Below are 20,027 nucleotides of genomic sequence, written 5' to 3' on the forward strand. Positions count from 1 at the left end.
TTTATTGACGGCACTCTTCTGTAAGAAACCCGACTTTTAGACCATGGCAAAGAAGGGGGGATTTGCACACTTGAAGATGGGATAATTAAATGACCAAATTTATTTTATTTGTTTGCTTTATTTGAACTTTGATTTTGATTATCCCACATTGTATCTTTCTTGTGCTCTATTAATCCTCCCAACACACAAATCGGCTGTGATATTGAGTTAGAAAGTGACAGTTAGAAGGGAGACAAAAGAGAAGCATAAAAACGACTGAAACAAACTGAAACGTTTTGTGTTTGTAAGTAAGTCTGTATATATGTTGTGTAACAGCAAGTGATGAGGGAAAATGAAGCACAGACTGTACCAATAATTCATAAAGTGAATGAATTACTATTCAGATCCCATTATCCAAATCATATCAGTGCTGTTAGCGATCAATGGCCTTTAAATTTAGTTTAAAATCAGCTGATCAGCTTTTCTTCTAAGTAAGTTTTCCAAGAAAGCTAATATTATACCAAAAAGGGTACTATTTAGTCTTAAATTTAAATCAGTTTTTTATGTGAATGTTTGCAGTGCCTTAAGTGGTTGTTGAATATTTTGTATGTTGAAATGTTTCCTGGAAGCCACTGAAGTTTTTACAGTCTTCGGAGCAATATCAGCGGTAAAATGTAATAAGGTCTAAAGTCAAAAGAACAAATGTGATATTGTTGTTCTGAAGCACCAACTTGCATCCCTCTCTAACTTTCTAATGTTGCTTTCTTGTCTGGGTGCTAACACCTACCTTGGCAGGGGGAGAAAAATGCCGGCTTTGACGTTCTCTACCACAACATGAAGCACGGCCAGCTGGCGACCAAGGAGTTAGCCGAGTTTGTCCGTGAGAGGTAAGGTTTGTGTGTATTTGCGAATATCTGTGTGGGAGGCGGTGCAAGTGAAGGGACGAGCCTGGAGAACTTCCACATTCTTGAAGCTGTGTACCTGGAAGGGAAGATGAGACACGGTGCCAAGTTTGGGTGAATTTCACAGAGATGATGAATGAACAGTTTTTGGATTGCATCCCTCTCCCGTCAGAGAAGACTTTTACTTCAGTCGTCCCTCTCTGCTCTGATCTCTGACCCTTGTTATCACAACTGTGCTACATTTGAAACGCACTCACAAACACAAGCCTAAAAGTATGACATCCTCGGCCGTGTATGTAACCACTCGGCTATAAGGCCGTCTATTAGTAATAGGATAAGTTTTATGATACAGGGGTTAAGAAAGCTTTCATAGGATAAAGATCACACCTGCCACATGCATTTGTTTTCATGCAGAAGTGTGGGATCTGCTTCTGCATTCAGCAGCATCGTAGCATTACTTTCTGCTCGATCACAACATTAAACACAACACAAAATTAACCACCGTCTGCCACAAATTGCATGTAAACTATTCGAAATCGATAGTGTTTTCAAGAATTGATACAGTATCACAAAACATAATATTGCTATATAATATAATATAAGTGTATCAACATTTTCTTGCACCCCAACTGTGCCACCAGGGCGCTCCAATCTGATTTATTTTAATCAGTTCCCAAATCCAAAGTGTATGTAAGCAGCCAAATAAAGAGATGCTGGAAGAAATACATCTTATCCTTCTTATAATTAGCTAGCTCTACTCTGCAATATATATCATTAGTATATCATATTTTCATGCTGGCTACAAATGATGAAATCTGCTCGCATCCGTTGCCATTTCTGCAAATTATCTGTCTGAACAAATTGTTTCTAAGAATCTGCGAGTTGAAACTGTGTTACTGTTATTATTGTGAAATACATTAATTCTGTGCGACAACAGACAGTTTAACGGCTTACCAGTAGTTCTGGGGGGCAATCAATTACCTGATTAAAATCCTGGAAGTGGGCAGTTTGTTAAATGAAATACTCTTAATTAGGAACAGCGAATAGATTGAGCGTAGTAATGAGGTTCCCACAGGAGGTTGTTCACAGCTGGAAGTTAGCATACACAGAGGGCTACTTCAGACCAGTCTGACTTACGCATAGTGTGCACATTAGTGTGCACATTAGTGTGCACATTCCTTGCAGGGGTAGATTCACTTGCATGCTTGGACGGCAGCAGATAACAAATCAGCAGTCAGGAAATTAAAACTGTTGGTGAAATAGCTTTTTGACCCTGCAGGACAGAGGGAGGGCAATTGTTTTGATACATGTCCTCTATCTTTCTCTCTGGCCACTTGCCTTAAAGGCTGTTTTGATATAAGACACCATATAAAGCACTTTGTTGAAGTAGGGCAACAACTCCAACCGCATCCTCAAAGTCTCTCAGGTACTCCATGTAATCCGCTACCGCGAGTCACCCCGGTCCCCGGCTAAATGGAGATACTATGTGATAGTAACCACACAATAGACATCCGGCTTTGACTAGTGCTGAAACACTGAGTTTGGAATTTGTTTATCCATTACTGTCCCAACACATAATGAATCGGCAACTAACTATATTGATAATCAATTCATTGTTTTTTTCCCATGCCATTATTCCAAACTTTTCCATTCCATTTTCTGATAGTAACATAAATATATTTTGGTTGGACTGTTAATTGGACAAACAAAGACATGTGTCACTATTTTCAGACAGATTTTAGACCTAACGATTACCAATTAATGGAGAAAATAACTGATAAAGAATCTTGTGAGTTGCAAACCTAAATTACTAATTGGTCATTGGTTTAGTGCACTATTTTGACAGTGAATTAATGCTTTATCAGGTTGAAATCCCAATTGTTTGCTGATTCATGCAGCATCTCAAATGTGAGAATTTGATCATCTTGATATAGAAAGAGTGTAATTAGACACGCATGTTAGAAACAGCTGCCAGATGAGGCCGAGTTGGAAGTTGCAAGCCCCGTAGTTCATCAATGAGCTGAAACTTAATATACTATAAACCTAGAAACGATAAAACTCTGTGAAGTCGAGAAGAGCTGCACATTCACACTACATATTGCTCTGAATAAATGTGTTTCAGTGTGCCGGTGTACCTTTTGTGCATATTAACAAATAAAGAAAGACAGATCACTCTGGGCTCAATAGATTTAAAAATGTTCTTATTCATAATTAAGCAAATATAAACAATAAACTGTGAAACATAAAACAAATGCATCTAATTGAAAATATTTGTCAGTTAACTGTGATCCAATTTGAGTTCCAGCACAATGGCAGCATCACTGCTTGTTTATGACTTTCCGTAGCAAGTTGTTCTGTTCGCCCTCAGGATATTTGGATTAATGCTCCTCCCTTCTTGCTCTACTGGGTCTACAGATATTAAAGTTTAATGCCCAGCCTTGCAAAACAGGTTTATTCATCATTTAAATGTGGCTTATTGCAAAATTTACCCCACGCTAATAAAAATGAATCTTTATCTGGCTGACACTGATGATGGATGCCCGGAGTTTGGGCCAAAGTAAGCTCTGGATAGAGAACATATGAGGCCATTAGCTGAGGCAGTAGCCATGAGAAGAAGTGTTATTGGACTACATTACATTCACAGGTCTAACAGCTGAGAAGAATTAACATTTTAAAGAATGCACACAAGCTGTCGTGTTACTGGCAACACATATTCTGTACATATACAGTGTATGCAGTACACAAGTTTAAAATTTGTGGATGCAATATTTTCAGGTTAATCTTTAAGGGCCTTAAAGTCTATTTATTGTGTTGGTTGCTCTGCTAAGAAAATGTGTGTTTGTTTTTGCAGGGCTGCTATTGAAGAGACTTACTCCAAATCAATGAACAAACTGGCCAAGATGGCTAGCAACGGAAGTCCACAGGGGTGAGTGCCACCATGGAAAAACAGGACATGTGTATATATATATATGTAAATGTATAAATGTATTATATTATATGACAATATGTATATATTATCTAGTAATATTAAGTTGGATGAAACGACTTTATGACACAGAATAAATATTGAATGAAGAGTGAGTTTGAACCTAGTGGTCTTGTGTGCGTGTGCTTGATGCGTGTGCATGTGTTTCCTAGGACGTTTGCTCCCATGTGGGATGTGTTCAGGGTGTCTTCAGACAAACTGGCCCTCTGCCACCTCGAGCTGATGAGGAAGATGAACGATCTCATCCGAGACGTCAACAAGTATGGAGATGAGCAGGTCAAAATTCACCGCAAGGTAACGTACCTGGGATGGGGATGCTTTATCTTGTTCCTGACAGAAAACTGGCAGATTTATTCATCCTGTGTGTGTTTCTGTAAAAATATACTCTGAAGTATATTTTCTCGTTGTTGCCCTTCATCGAGACATCCTGATCTAATTTATCTCGCAGAAAATCACATTACTCCCCGTCTCCCTTCATGGTAATTGCTGCATTTCCCTTAAAGTACAATGACGATCTGAACTGTGTGGTGTGTTTTTCTGTGTTTGTGTGCACGTCACCCAGACCAAGGAGGAGATGGTGGGAACCGTGGAGGCGGTGCAGGCGCTTCAGGTTCAGAATGGCCACCTTCAGAAGTCAAAGGAGGGTTACCACGCCAAGTGTTTGGAGCTGGACCGACTCAGGAAGGAAGGAGCTCCACAGAAAGAACTGGAGAAAGTAAGGCGCCGCTTTCTCTATTCTCTTTTTCTTTTTTAAACAGAACAGAAGTTAATCAAGTGTTGTTTGGAGGAAAATGAAAGTGTTGTTGTGTCTAGCCATGCAGATAGTTTTTTATCTGCCTCCACCCTGATACAATGAGAGCTAGATTAATTCCACAGTAGCATCTCTTTCCAAAAAACATGTTGCAGTTAAGCGGGACAATTCACAGACCTGACACAGAAAAAGTAATGAAGGATCACCATGCTCAGTCTTCTTTACTTTACTTTATGTTCCAGAGTCCAACTGAAAGTCAACTGGGTTGCACTAGTACAATAATCTTGTGAAGTCCACATTTCTGTATCTTTAGTCTTTGTTACACTGATGAAAAAACAAGCATAAACATTGCTAATTGCTTATGAGTTTACCTTCAGCCAGATGTTACCGAAGATGTTTCGGCAGCATTATTTTGTAGTCTGGGCTGGACCGATCCTTTAAACCAACAACACACTGATTTAAGAAGAGCTAAGACTCTGCGTTGGGCATGGTGTAATAGAAATCCATGACTTACAATTGTTCATAATTGAATGATAATCGTTTGAATACTGGATGTAATATGTAATATATGGTTAAGTTAAGCCTGAAAGTTCCTTCTCGACTTTGGAATTACAAGTTTGACAAAACGCTCCCAATTCGAGATTCACTCACAACTTTTTCTACTGTTTGCAACCATAGTACACAGTCCACATTGTGGTATTTATCCAAAATATTATCAGTGTTATAATATTATTAGACGTTTGACGATTATGTCTGTGTGAAAAGTCAGATTCCTGTTGATATAGAGATGAGATTTGATGGTTTCTTAATCTCAGAATATCAAGGCATCAATCAAAACCTAAAAGAGTTTATGTAAATTTGTGTTCAAACTATATTCAAATCCAGAGCTACTCTGTGTGTTTCTAAGTTCCTCTTGTGGATATGTGGATGTGAACTGGAACTTGATAGATTCAGCATCAGTATTCCCTAATAAGCTCAGAGATGCTGTGTTATTATTGAGTGTCTTGTGACCCTAAAATCCATCCTTCGCTTGTTTCTTGTTTTCCTCTTATGACACAAGAGTGTCTGTTATATTGAGGTCAAGTTAACTTGATTCATCCGGTCTTGACAATTATGGAAAAGAACATTTTCTAACTGCTCCGCTCTTAGATCAATGAGTAAATTGCTGTTCCTGTTTTGAAGACACAGACTGAGAGCTGAATGGAGTGTTTGTAATCATGGGGCAGCAATTGTTCTCATCCACTCGCTGATTTATGCCTGTTTATTTGTGAATGAGCGTCTGCAGCTAAAGGCCATCCTTTTTCCTGCTCCTTCTCTTTCTCACTAGGCGGAGCTGAAGTCTAAGAAAGCGTCCGAGTCGTTTGCGCTGTGCATTGAGAAGTACAACCGCGTGGGAGGAGAGTTTGAGCAGAAGATGAGCGAGTCTTCCCAGGTGAGCTCTGACCCCAGCTGGGCTGAGCCGAGTCGCTCTCCCACCCTCTCCGGTGATTTAAAAAAAATCTTCTCTTTATCTCTTTATCTCTATAACTCTGTAACTTGTCTCTCTGTATCCTCCCACCACTCAAGAACCCTTTCATTGATTATCCTATCACCCCCCCACTCCTAAACACCCACCTGCTCCTGCCTGCATGCACATCCTGCCCTCGGCTCATTACCATTGATCACTGCCTCCACACTTCCATGGTTACTGCTGCTGTTTCCATGGAAATCTTCAACAGACCCCAATGAGTGTCCCCATGTATTACATTTGAAATGATGACTGAAATCCTTGTGACCAATTATTTCTTGTAACAGCTTTGAGGGGGACGATATGAAAGGGGCATGTTGTTCCTGGGAGAAAATATGTCAAAAGATCCAAGAAGTATAACAGATTGATAAATAAGATGCTTTTTATCAAACATAAAATTAGAGGAGATCACAAGACAAACTTTCACGACTATAGTTTGATTCATTTGGTCTGGATCAAGGGAAACTCACAAGACAAACTGTGTTCCAGTTGTGCTCATACTGGCTTTTTACAAACGACCCAAGAGCTGAAAACATGAATTAATTCAGGCTGACGGGTAACTCAGTAGATGTGTTTCCATTTATGAATTTTCTGCACATTTTTAAGTATTGCGTTTGAAAAGCTGTATGGTAGCAAAAGAGTTGATGTGATAAATGGATGATGGAGATGCCTATGCAGGATAACTTCTGACGTAGTGAACATTTAAATCACATCGCTGATCAGCTGTTTCTGCCCAGCAGCGTCTCTCCTTGATATTCCCATAACGTGCAAATGCTCGTCTTCGACTCTGCACAACATGAAACGTAGCCACTACTAGCTTATATGAAAACGTCTGATTAAAACTTGCTGAATTGAAACAAATTCCTGAAGAGCTCTTCCTGTTTTTCTCTCACAGATTTAGATCAGAGACAAGTCAGAAGAAATGGGAGAAATTAACATCAACGCAGATTATGACCGATGCATAGATTAGTCTGAAGAATCTTTTTAAAACTGGCCTTGTGGCAAATGGCAGATAGGAATAAAGTGCCCTGCTAAAGGCTGATGGCAGTTTTCACTCTCTGTCCATTTAATTGGACCAAGAAACTGTTAAATCAAATAAAAGTAATTGGCGGTGACAAATGCATTTGGCTGAATTAAAGCAGCATGAAACTTAAATACTAAAATCCACTGAAATGATCACTGGTTTAAAGAACTGGCAACCCGGGGCCTCCTCTGCTGGCTGACTGCCTCTCTGTAGCTTCAGAATCCTGAGCTTTTTTACACTTTATTGCATATATGTGGGGTTTAAAGTTTCTGTTTTTTTTAATTGTCCCTGCTTCTCTGAAAGCCCCTTAGTGAATTGAGAAAGTTGTATTCATTTTTACAATCACAACAATAGATACATACTAAAAACAAACAAGCAACAACTGAAATAGCACAAAACCCAGGCAGAGAAGATCTCCCTGTACAGTCAGCCTCATATCAGCAAACATCCAGTACATCATCAAGCCTAACAACATATTTAGAATTGGAAATAAACAAGACGAAACATTTTTTATTCTCATATACAAATGAATGGCATTATTATATGCCACTTGCTGCTGGTAAAAAAACGTGTCCAAAATGCATCTTCTCATCAACTTAACGAAGGAACTGCGTCTAAAAGTAGCAGCAGTGTAGCTTTGATGTGGTGTGGTTGGTTTTGAAAGGAGTTAATTAGCATAACAGGTCAGAGGAAAGGGCGACCCACAGAGACCCCAACCGGGAGTTTGGAGATTTCATGGTAGCAGGGTTTTTGGTTTTCCTCACCGTGATGTGTGTGTGTGTGTGTGTGTGTGTGTGTGTGTGTGTGTGTGTGTGTGTGTGTGTGTGTGTGTGTGTGTGTGTGTGTGTGTGTGTGTGTGTGTGTGTGTGTGTGTGTGTGTGTGTGTGTGTGCGCGCGTGTGCGTGTGCGCGCGTGTGCGTGTGTGCGTGTGTACATGTTTGTGTGAGCAGAAGTTTCAGGAAATTGAGGAGGCCCACCTGCGGCAGATGAAACAGCTGATCAAAGGTTACTCCCACTCCATAGAGGACACCCATGTTCAAGTAGGACAGGTATGTAGTCGCTGACACTTCACCTGCTTTGATGACTGAGCAGCATTACTCTCAACCACAGACACATTTTTTTCTTTATTTTTTTTTCTCATGTCAATATTAAAGTATATAGGATAGCGTTTCTCTCAGCATGTCCTGATTTAAGATCTCTTATGTCATCATTTATCATCATTACCCACAGTTGTTTTGTTAAATCCGGGTGTGATAACTTTCACAATAAAGGCACCCTGGTCAGATGGTCTGCACAATTGCGGTTTTATTCCTCCTGCTGTGTGATTGATGACCATTTCTGATTGCTGTTAACATTATCAGCAGCATTTCAGTTTAAAAGTGTCTACTGAAGGTATTAAAAATGTGCCGCTTAGCAGTTTCATACCAACGGTCACCAACAATATTCAAATCAGATCAAAAGGAGTTTTAAGTAAAATGCTGGTATATATATATATATATATATATATATATATATATATATATATATATATATATATATATATATATATACATATTACTATTGAAATATTTAAAAAATAAAATCCTATTATTATTATTATTAGTAGTAGTAGTAGGGAGGAAGCTACTAAAAAAAGTCTAAAACACAACTCCGTCTAAAACACAACTCCGCCCGCACCGGTTCATCTTCCCCAGAATGAGGGAATAAATTACTTCCATAAAATGCTTCTTTATAAAAGAAAAATAGATATTTATATAACTGTACACCTAATCTATACAGCATAAAGACAGGAAGCCCTGACAAAGACAGCAACAATAGTTGTATTGTTAATAGCATTCTATAATTCAGATAACATACACACAAATATTTGAAATGCTTGAAACAAACATACAGTATCAAGTCACAGTGCAATACGTCAAACAGCATACGCACAACTGGTACATAAACAAAAAGAACAATCATTTCACTTTTTCTAATTTTACAAGCTTTTTATCGGATCAAATAATTCTGCTTTGCTGCAGGTCCACGAGGAATTCAAGCAGAATGTGGAAAACATCGGAATCGAAAACCTCATCCAGAAATTTGCAGAGCAGAAAGGCACGGGCAAAGACAGACCAGGTACAGATCAGCTCACTTGGACTTGTTTCTCGAAAACAGAATTGCGTTTTGTCATAGGGACAAACACAACACAGCCAGTGAGCGGTATGTTTGTTTTCTGAGTGCATCTTCTTCTGATCGAACTGCCCGTCATCTGCAGCTCTGGTTGGTTTTGAGGAGTATATAACGGCTTCGGCACCTGAAGGTGGGAAGAAAAGTCGAGCAAAAGCCTTCAGGATCCCCGGGCTCAGCAAGAGGGACAAGGAGCCAGACTCTACGTGAGTGTGTGTGCAAACAAAACAGACTCACACACTGATCTGATGAAAGGGAGTTACTGCTGAACGATGAAAACAAAATACATCCAAGTGTTCTCTTTTTTGTACTCGCAGAGACTCGGCTGTGACGGAAACACCGGTGAGTATCAGATATAATTCACGCCCTGTGTGTGTGTGTGTGTGTGTGTGTGTGTGTGTGTGTGTGTGTGTGTGTGTGTGTGTGTGTGTGTGTGTGTGTGTGTGTGTGTGTGTGTGTGTGTGTGTGTGTGTGTGTGTGTGTGTGTGTGTGTGTGTGTGTGTGTGTGTGTGTGTGTGTGTGTGTGTGTGTTTTTAATAGAATCAGTTTGTGGGAAGAAGTTGAGCGGGAAATCATGAGTGTGTGTGATAACGACATGAGTGACGGTGTGGGGTTTCCCAGGTTTATTCTGGTACTTCTGAGAAGAGGTTTTTGAGGTACTTTGGCAGTGACGGGGAAGTGCCCGATTGTGTGTGTGTGTGTGTGTGTGTGTGTGTGTGTGTGTGTGTGTGTGTGTGTGTGTGTGTGTGTGTGTGTGTGTGTGTGTGTGTGTGTGTGTGTGTGTGTGTGTGTGTGTGTGTGTGTGTGTGTGTGTGTGCATGTGTGTGTGCATGTGTGTGTGCACATGTGAAAGGGCTTTGGCCGGTGCCATCTAACAGAGTGATGTGGAAGTGGAGAGTAAACAGCAGATCACAGAAACACTTTCAAAGGCATACCGTTTCTGTCATTCTGTCTATTCTATTCTATAAAAGTCTGAGAAAGGTAATAGCGTTAATACTGTCTTTTGATCATTATGGTGTTGTAATTCTGTTTTCCCTGTTTCTTTATATATTTTGGGGCACCCTGGAAGCTCATCTGGTAGTTCACTAAGGCTGAATGCTTAACTCAGCAGCCTGGGTATGAATCCAACCTGCGGCTCCATGTAATCTCTTCCCTCATCCCCTCATTGCCTCTTGCCCACACCAGTAGGCATTTACTAAACTTTTCCGAGTATTCATCAATCAGATTTTCTTTCACTGTTGTCTGATGAAAAAAAAAAGTATCAATGATGGTACAGTTACTCTTGCCATGTCAACTTCTGAGATCTGTTTACTGAAATCAAATCTAATCAAACCCGTGCATGTGTGCACACTCGGTCTAAAAATAGCTGCTCCCACACTGCCTGGACTATAAATCAGACCAGCCTCATGTCTTATTTTGAAGATCACATGACGACAGCTGACATGTATCCAGACATCCTGTCTTGAAGAAATGATTATCCAAAAGCACACCTGATGCTCTCGTAAAGAGCTGTGTTTGACCTGTTGTTAATAACACTCACACACTCGGTGGTACATGTAGGCTGCAGTGCTGAGTTGCACAGTATGACAAAGCACTTCTGTGCGTCTGATATGAGGCTGGAGTGCCATTTGTTCCCGTCTTGCTGACCCAGCTGGCGCCTGACTCCCTCTCGTTCTGTGTGTGTGTGTTCCCTCTCCTCAGAACTCCCCCTTGGAAGTCGACGATGAGGGATTTGTCATCCGAGCTGACAGCACGCAAAATGATACCCTTTTTTCTGCTCACACGTGTTCCACCTGGATAGTCACCATAATATCATGTTACCACTTTGTTTCATTTCACTGACTGATTACTGTCAACAGGTGTATTTTGGAGCAAATTCCACAAGACCTGGAGCTCTGTGGGGTCAATCTTGCAGAGGATTTGGAGACGGTGATGGAGCGTTCTGTCCAACACATAAGTCAAATAGAAGTATTTATAATAGAAGAATGTAGTTTGCACCAAATTATACCTCATGAGCCTGCTGAGTAGACCCTAAACGGCCTCTAACTGAGATGACAGGGTTTTCAATGAAGGTCAGAGGTGAGAGGCAGGTTTACTCAATTTATTCACACAAACTGCCTAATTTATGTTCTCAAACGCATCCCCCTCGATAAAAACACACAAACACCTGCATCGGAAGTGAATGGATTGTCCCTCGCCGAACACTCTCCAGTCCTGATCCTTTTATCAGTAGCAGCTCTGAGCCCTGACAGCTCACAGATAACTTTCCCTGACGTTGTCTCCCCCCTATTGAGACCAACACACCTCACATGATGCAATACCGCCGGCAGGAAGTAGTGGTTTGGCTATTTAAAGCACCGTAGCCCTCACCTCCAAAACACTCTCTGGCGCTTCTGCCTCTATTTGTGTTCTGCACGTCTGTCTGTGTTGCACGGCGCTCTGCTTGTTTGATTTAATCTCTCAGTGAATCAAAATGACTCTATTTGCTTTTCAGAGAAGTGAAGCATTTGTCCAAATAGCAATATTCACAGATGAACAGGGGTAATAAAACTGCATGTTTCAGTCTCATATTAGTTTTGAACAGTGTTCTCATTTCACAAAATGAAAATATCTGTAGGAAATGAAGTAATACATGATACAAGTACAAAACAGCAGTTTAACGTAATCCAAAAAAAGGGCCCAGTCTTAGTCTCTCTAACTGTAAACAACGCCTTCTTTTCTGGATGAGCTCTTACCAAACACTTTGGATTCCTTGTCTATTAGTTTGTTTTCCTTGACCATCCTCTCTGTACGCTGCTCTGAGGAGAAGGAGAACAACTTTTACTCCAGTGACTCGGACTTCGATGACGAGGAGCCCAAGAAGTTCCACATCCAGATCAGACCGGTGACCAGCAGCAATCGCAGCTACTCCGCTGCCACAGAGAAAGAGCTGAAAGCCACCATCGGAGCGCTCACTCTGCCGCCCAACAGAGCGGTCCGGCAACAGGTTGAGTTTGTTTTGCCATTTCTGTCGCGTTGTGTATTTTTCTCAGGGTCCCTCTGACAAGCAATGAGCCTTTTACCAAGAAGCAGAAATCTCACAAAGTGTGATAAATAGTCATACTTAGCTTTTCTCTGAGCTAGATCCAGTCACTGACCAGGCTCTGGATAAAGCTAGATGCACCTCACGTTTAGAAAATTACCAGAAAAAAAAAAGATTTGACTCAGATTTGAAGCAAACCAATGAGTTATTGATCCAACTAATGTGTAGTTTCTGTGTCGCCAAAGCCTGATATGTTATTCACCATCTGATTGTACTATTAAAACATACTATAACTATTAAAACACATCACTGTTAGACTGGAATACATGTTCCTTCATTAAGATCAACATAGTGCTGTGGATTATTTTGAGTCCTGCTGGAAATACCCCCTAGATGTTAATTTGCAGCTGAAAATAACCCCGAACAACAGTATGTATTCCTCTTTGACTAACTAAACTCAATGGTGTCCAGCTGTTTCAGGAAATTACCTTTTTGTCTACGTCAGTAGCATCCAGTTTGCCTCATGCTGACGGCCACAGACAGAGTAGGGGAGTCAAAAAGTGCAGAGAGGGGATTTTTCTTCTTCTTTTTAAATAAGAAACGTATATGATAACATCATCCTGTTACATAAGTCAATTCTATTGACTAAATCTGTCTCTTGATTTCAGGTTACAGTGAAGCGGCACCTCTCTAGTAAGTTTTTCTGTTTTCTTAGTATGTTTTAGTGCTCATCAATGTGCCATCCATTGCCTTAAAGCAAGGCTGTAGTCTGTGTGTTGGATCTCATGAAACGGTCTTCTGAAAGCTGTTGTCTTTTGTTGTGACCCTACAGGAAACTCGAGTACTGCAGGAGGTCGCTCAGAAGAGGGCGAAGGATCCTCCCACAGGGGTGAGTCTGATTTTAGTCTCTTTTCCATCCGTCTGTCTGTCAACCTCTTCTTATAGATTTTGTATAGAGCTGATATGATACGATTATTTGATTGATAGTTTAATCAATCAACAAAAATGTCTATTTTTATAGGTTGGAAATTGGGCTTTTGGATATTGTTCCATCATTATTTTCCCACTATTTCTGATGTTCTGTCGACCAAAAGATGAATGTATTGTCAAGAAAATAATTAGCAAAAAATAATGATCAGTTGCAGCGTTATAATTTTGTGCCAATCTGCACTGGAAAGACAAAAGATCCTCATCAACCATCATAAATGCTACCTGCAATGGAGGTTTGAAGTTAATCTGTGGGATTAAAGTGATTATGCCTTCCTGCAGCATCTCTCCTCTCCAGCCTTCGTAGCCCCCATGTTTCCCTCTAGAAAGAACATCTCTTCATTGACCCTGTATGAACAGTCACCCTCCATTAGTCACTGCTCGCCCCTGCTCGTGCTCCGCAGCATGTTTTATCACAGAGAGGTTCGTTAGCCGACGGTAGGTTAGGACCGGCTGCTTCACAGCAGTGAGGAGTGTGTTTGTTTGCCCTGTTACAGATGGAGAGCAGGAAGTCCTACGCAGGTCCACCTCCAGTCCTGATCACAGCAGGTGAGATGCCTCTGCCCTTCATGTCTGTCACTGAAGAGTGGGAGACAGGTTAGGAGGTCATATCGCATCATCAGTGGCCTTTTCAGCCATTTGAAGCTCCTCAGGTTTCCTTCACAGTCTGTCCGCTGTTACCATCCTTTTTTTTTAATCAATCTGCTAGTTTTATCTCCGTCACCCTGGCTTCCACTTAAATCCCCTATACAGCTCAACATCGTAACGCTGCCATAACGAGCTCCACTCTACCGGTATGGCTTTCCACAAGGTTTTGAAACCTGGCTCCAGGAATGTGCTTCCATTCAGCCGCAGTAGTATTGTTGAGTTTCAGCACTGATGTCTGGTGACGAGGTCTGACTTTCAGTTGGCATTCCAGCTCATTCAAGTGGGTTTATTTCAGGACTGCATACCAGTCCAGTTCTTCCAGACTGGCACTGTCATGTTTAAACAGGAAAGACTCTTCATCAACCTGTTCCTACTGTCTGAAATACCATTATATGCATATATGTTATCCTTTAATCTTCTAAAAGGAGTTGGAAACAGAGCAAAACTAGAAGTATTTCTCACCACTTACTTTTGGCTTGATGTGTGTAATTTCATACATAAGAAAGAAAGATTTAACGTATATTAAGTGTTTTCCCAGTTTTCAGGAAGATTGTGTGTGAGAAGAATGAGATGGAAAAATGAGCTTGGGAGTAAAGCTAAAGCCCGACTCCTTTCTCCCTTCCACACAGTCATGGTGTGAATGTCAGAGTGATGGGTTCGTAAAGTTACACAAACAGTCAGACACAGAGAGAAATGCAACACTACCTTCATATATTTTCGTGAAGTTGCAGAAAGAGAATGTTTCTCTTTCAGTGGAGCGAATGGCACACACACACACACACACACACACACACACACACACACACACACACACACACACAGTTCACACTTTATCACCCCTACTCATCACGTAATCAATCACTCCTCCACTTTCTTTCTCAACCCAGGTTGAGTTCAACAGCGTCGGGTTCAGACAGTCTGTTCGGACCACCACTGGAGTCGGCCTTCAAGTCCAAAAGCTTTGATGGTCGAGATCAACTTAGAGACCAGAGCGCTTTTGGTGCCTCTGAATGTAAGATTTTAAGATATTTTCTTTCTGTTCAAATCAATGGGATTTGCCCAAATATAGGATGACCTCCTCTTTTTCCAACAGCTGTTTTTGATGAAAATAAACACCAAATGTACGGTATAGCCGACTGAAAGATTTTGATTAGGGTTCTCTGGTTGTCCTTCAGCCTGAATATTGAAATATATAGTACATAGTATAGTAATGTAATATCCTGAAATAAATATTGTGTAATATTTGGGCCAATATGGTACATTGAGTTTGATACTGATTTTTTCCTCCCCGTGTTGATACCCCGTAATGTGTTTGACCTGTGTTCATCAGATGCTGCCTTCTCATCCGACTCGTCCTCTCCGGAGAACGTCGAGGACTCCGGCCTGGACTCCCCTTCCCATCAGCCCCTTGGGCCCTCCCCTGAGCCGGTGGGGTGGGCTGCTTGGCCTTCCGTGTCACAGAGCAAAGAGCAGACACTGGGACGACCTGCTGACCCTTTCCTCTCTGTGTTCCGCGACCCCTCCCCTGGTCGGAGCTCACAGGGCAACCCTGCCAGCGCCTGGTCCGTCGCCTCGTCACGTCCCTCTCGTGTCCCCCCAGATATGGACCCCTCGTCCATGCGGTTCCCTGCCTTCTCCCAGTCCCTCCCCCCGGCTGAGATGGAGTCGACGGTGTGGAACTGCAAACATATCCCGCCGGAGGACCCCTTCCTCGCTGCGTTTGAGAGGACTGTCACCCAGGAGACGTTAAACCTGTCTGACGCCTGGGCACGCCCACCACCTCGCCCGACCCAGGAGGGCAGGGGGAAGGAGGTGCGAGGGGACCCATTCTCCATCGACACCAAGACACTCCCAACCTCCTCCTCCTCCTCTTCATCCTCCTCTCATCGCAAAGACAGAGACAGGAAACGAGACCAGAGCCTCCCGCCTCCTGTTACCTCTGATGATCCTTTTGCCATCACGATGATCGGCAGCCCGACGCACCAGTCGTCGCTGGCGGCAGCAGCTGGTTTAATCCCTCCACACAGCAGCAGCAGCATCAGCGGTGGTGGTGGCGGTGGTGGTGGTGGCGGTGGCTCTACTCTTAGCAATAGGCTCGTACTTGACGCCAATTCAAGCTCTTTGCCCACAGCTCAGCCCAAGAAGGAGCTGATGCACTGGAACTCTGTCCACAACCCGTTTAGTGAAAGTGTCCCTGGAGCGCCGAGCAGCTCCAAAACACAGGAGGCAGGAGGGAAAGGAGAGGGAGGAGGAGGAGAGAGGAGGAAACATCGATCATCAGAGAGTGAGCCACGCAGGAATGCTCCTCCACTCACAAGGCATTCAGGACCACAGGAGGATCTTTGTTTTTCCACGGATAAAGATCAAGACTGCCTGGATCTAAACACTCAGCTGTCATGCAGCATCGGCTCGCACAAGGGTACTGATTTATTTTCTGTTTTTTTAATGAGGTTCGCAGCAAGTCGATCTTTACAGCATTTCAGTGTTACAGCAGTAGACACACTAAACAAGAAATGAATAGACAAATTAAAATAAACTCCAGATAAAAGTCAGATGCCCAGTCAATAATATGATGAAATGAATAGAGAAATGAAAACCAGTCACATTCACAGGAGCTATGATTTAAAACTAAAGGTCTGTGTCCCAACAGACGACCTTTTATTCTGAAAGTCATAGGATGCTATATCTATATATAATATATAACTGACATGTATCCATTTCCAATGCAATGAACAAATGAGTAGCGATCCAAGCTGCAGTAAGTTGAGGACAAACGTAATTCCTGCAACACCCATAAATACCACAGAGCTGCAGGTGTGAGAAATAATATATACGTGCATTGCAAGCTAAAGAGGGCTAGATAGAAACGTAGGAAAGAGATCATATTTGGTGAATAAGAAGATTTGGGTCTTCAAATATTTTTTTAAAGGCAGAGAAAAGGTCCTGCTGACCGAGTCCAGCTCAGCATCTCATACCACCACCGAGTAGCAGCAGCAGCAGAGTTTAGATTGAGCTTTCCTGCGTCGTAGTGACAGTGTGTGATTAGTCTTCTTTATTTACAGATCGTCCTGAACTTTATCCGTTTAATTGTGATTTCTAATAAAAGCACACATCGGCGCGAAGAAAGCCTTTTTAATTAGTCCACACAAAGAATAATCTTCCATCAGGCGCCTGCCTGCTTAGTCATTCTTTCCATTAAACCTTTAATTGATAATTTAGCCACAAGGATTTTTTTATTGCATATTACATGGATGAAGAAAATCTGAAGGATTTCAGAGTGAGAAAGATGGACTGATTTTAGAGCTGATTAGTTGATTAGTCGACAAAATATATTTTGATGAATTGATTCATGTTTTAAGTAAATTTATCAAGCTGAAATGCCAAACATGACTTGGTTCTACCTTTTTGAAAGTAGCGATTTGCAGCTTTTTTTCTGTCTGACTGACAGCAAACTAGATATTCTTGCATTTAACATCCAACTCATCACCTTAGGCCTAGATATCATAATGAACATAAACAAGGGCGGCTATTGTTAGTACGCAGCTGTCATCTAGCACCTTGTGAAAGACTCTGGTGATGCAATGTGTTCGCAGGCAGCATGTGATCAGGTAGGCGAGCAATCCATCAGGCAAATGAAATGGATTTATTACAGTCCTGCGGCAGCAACAGATACCAGATGTTTTTCTTCTTTTTAAGAATCTTACTTTTCTTCATATTTTTGATACTTTATTTTTATTGTTTTCACTTGGAACATACAGACACCAGTAAAAACAACTATATTAAGGAAAGAAAAGGAAAAACCATCAAAAAGAACACGCTGGATTGCCATGTCTCTACAGTTTGTTCTTACTGTTGTCAGTGTGGTAGTTCTTATCCTATCGTTGGCTTGTAGACACTCCATTTCTCCCACTTTTCTCAATATTGTTCTTCTTGAGTCCTTATCTTATGAGTCACCTGTTCCATAACATCTATTTCCTTCACAATTTCCAGCCAATCATCTTGTGTCGGTGGATCTCATTTATGTCATTTTCTTGTGATTGCTTGCTACAAATATCTGTCCTCTTTTAACACAACATTCCCCCAAAGCCAAAAAACATGAGAATGATCTATATTTATAGCTCCACATTTTCTCCAACATGGCTGTGGTATTTGGTCTTAATTGTGGGCATGACAATTAAATTAAATCTAATTAAATCCAGCAAAATAATCTCCAAGTACATGATAAAGTGGTTGATTGTTCATTCAACTCATTCAGAAATATTTACACCTAGCTCTCTTTGCCTCTCTTAGCTTTACATATGAGGTTGTATTCCCTCTTCTCTCCATTAGTTGGCGATATATCATAGATATTATTCTATATTTCTTTGAAATGTAGATTCCAATCATGATTCTTATTATTCTGTTTTCATTCAAATGTATATTTTTATGTAGATTTCTTTGTCAAAGAAGTCCCTTATTTGCAGACCTGATGGTCCTGGTAACTTAAGTTATATTTCTGTTTAATCTCCTTGAAACTCATGAAATTCCCATTTTTAATTACTATACATATTGCTGTTATTCCACTTGAAATCCAATGTTTAAACCTCTGACAGACATTTTAGCCCTAGTGCTCTTGATCATAGTTTTTCTTATCTTTATCAGCACATTTGATTCATTGATTTCTGTCAGGATGTAATTATAACCTTAACAAGTAAAATGTTTAATAAATTACCCACCCTAGCTTTAACAATCTCTGTTAAAAACTAAATGGATATTCATGACACATCATAAATTCATTCAAATTAACAAAGTGAGGCAGGATTTTCTGGCGGTTTCTAAAAGAGGAAAATCTTTTTGAAGAATATTCCGATACCAGCAGGATGCTAAATCCCTCGATTAATCCGGTACAAATAATATGTTATTAGGTTCTATGCCAGCTTCTATTGGCAGCCGACTCACTCAGCACGACTCCAGCTGTACTTCTGACTGATTCTACATGAAATGTCGCCTTGTTTCACTGTGTGATTTCAGATTTGTCTTTTTGTCACTTTGTGCGTCTGTTTTTAAGGCTCCAAGCACAACTTCAGACAGGACGCACCTGAAGTGGTCGCAGCTGCTCCGCCGAGAGCAGCCCGAGCCAAGAGGACGCCGGGCCGACTCACTGGCTGTGAGAGAGTGAGTTAACAGCTCAGAGAACTTAAGACATTATAGCCACCCTAATACTGAATTTAAAGAAACAATCTAACTCACTCCAATATTATAGTCTGTATTAATAATGTCCAATGGTTCTAGAATATTGGTAAATATCATAAAACCAAATTCATGTAAACTGTATAAGTGATAACCGCCATGAAAATGGAGCCAATATGAACAATATTTGTGTTTCAGTCCCGGTCTCTGTGCTCTTCCCCGCTGCCGGAGCCTAGCCCTTCCCTCACCTCCTCCTCCTCCTCCAGCCCCAGTGAGTGGGCTCCTCAGGCCCGGGACAACGACTGGGTGGGTCAGAACCGAGCACCCAGTCCTGCCAGGCCAGGTCAGGCATCACCGCTGCCCTACCAGCACCAGGACCACCAACAAAGACAATGTGAGCCTCAGTACATAAATACAGTTACACTATTAAGCAGTGGTAATATGTATGTTAAACTGCACATTCAGCACAGATATGCTTAAATGAATGGTTTGATAGATCATTCTCAGCAAGAAGAGAATCTTCCAACTGCGAATTATTCCTTTAAAAATGATTTAATTCCTGTGAATCTCTCTAGAAGAACAGCAGGATTACTAAATGTTTTCTCCACAGTGCACCTGTCACGAGGTCCCAGTCCCATTTCCCTCAGCACACAGGAGGCCTGGCCGGTAGCAGCAGCCATAACAGAATATATCAATGCCTACTTCAAAGGTGGACAACATAACCGGTCAGTATGACTCCTTTTCTTAAAGGTCACAGAAAAACTCATTTAAAACTAAAACTAATACCCGAAAGTTGTCTCCAGTATCTGACGGAACTCCTTTTAAAATTGTTGTTCATAACAAGAAAGAAGAGAAAAAAATATCTCTCTGCTTCTGATGTATT

General features: G+C 41.3%; 1 protein-coding gene across 1 annotated transcript in view; it reads left to right on the forward strand.

Moving 5' to 3' along the window:
* The window catches only part of fcho1 (FCH and mu domain containing endocytic adaptor 1), a 51,250-nt gene that overhangs the window by 25,680 nt on the left and 5,543 nt on the right, over window positions 1–20,027 (forward strand). Inside the window, exons 3-21 of the mRNA XM_084011886.1 lie at window positions 775–866; window positions 3,733–3,807; window positions 4,020–4,161; window positions 4,430–4,582; window positions 5,946–6,050; window positions 8,100–8,198; window positions 9,171–9,267; window positions 9,407–9,524; window positions 9,636–9,660; window positions 11,020–11,080; window positions 12,111–12,304; window positions 13,009–13,033; window positions 13,173–13,229; window positions 13,825–13,876; window positions 14,863–14,987; window positions 15,306–16,394; window positions 19,023–19,129; window positions 19,343–19,538; window positions 19,755–19,869. Coding sequence (XP_083868012.1) covers window positions 775–866; window positions 3,733–3,807; window positions 4,020–4,161; window positions 4,430–4,582; window positions 5,946–6,050; window positions 8,100–8,198; window positions 9,171–9,267; window positions 9,407–9,524; window positions 9,636–9,660; window positions 11,020–11,080; window positions 12,111–12,304; window positions 13,009–13,033; window positions 13,173–13,229; window positions 13,825–13,876; window positions 14,863–14,987; window positions 15,306–16,394; window positions 19,023–19,129; window positions 19,343–19,538; window positions 19,755–19,869 — 2,927 coding nt within the window. The remainder of the gene's footprint in view (window positions 1–774; window positions 867–3,732; window positions 3,808–4,019; window positions 4,162–4,429; window positions 4,583–5,945; window positions 6,051–8,099; window positions 8,199–9,170; window positions 9,268–9,406; window positions 9,525–9,635; window positions 9,661–11,019; window positions 11,081–12,110; window positions 12,305–13,008; window positions 13,034–13,172; window positions 13,230–13,824; window positions 13,877–14,862; window positions 14,988–15,305; window positions 16,395–19,022; window positions 19,130–19,342; window positions 19,539–19,754; window positions 19,870–20,027) is intronic.

Source organism: Eutrigla gurnardus, assembly GCF_963514095.1.
Source record: "Eutrigla gurnardus genome assembly, chromosome: 6".
Taxonomy (NCBI): Eukaryota; Metazoa; Chordata; class Actinopteri; order Perciformes; family Triglidae; genus Eutrigla; species Eutrigla gurnardus.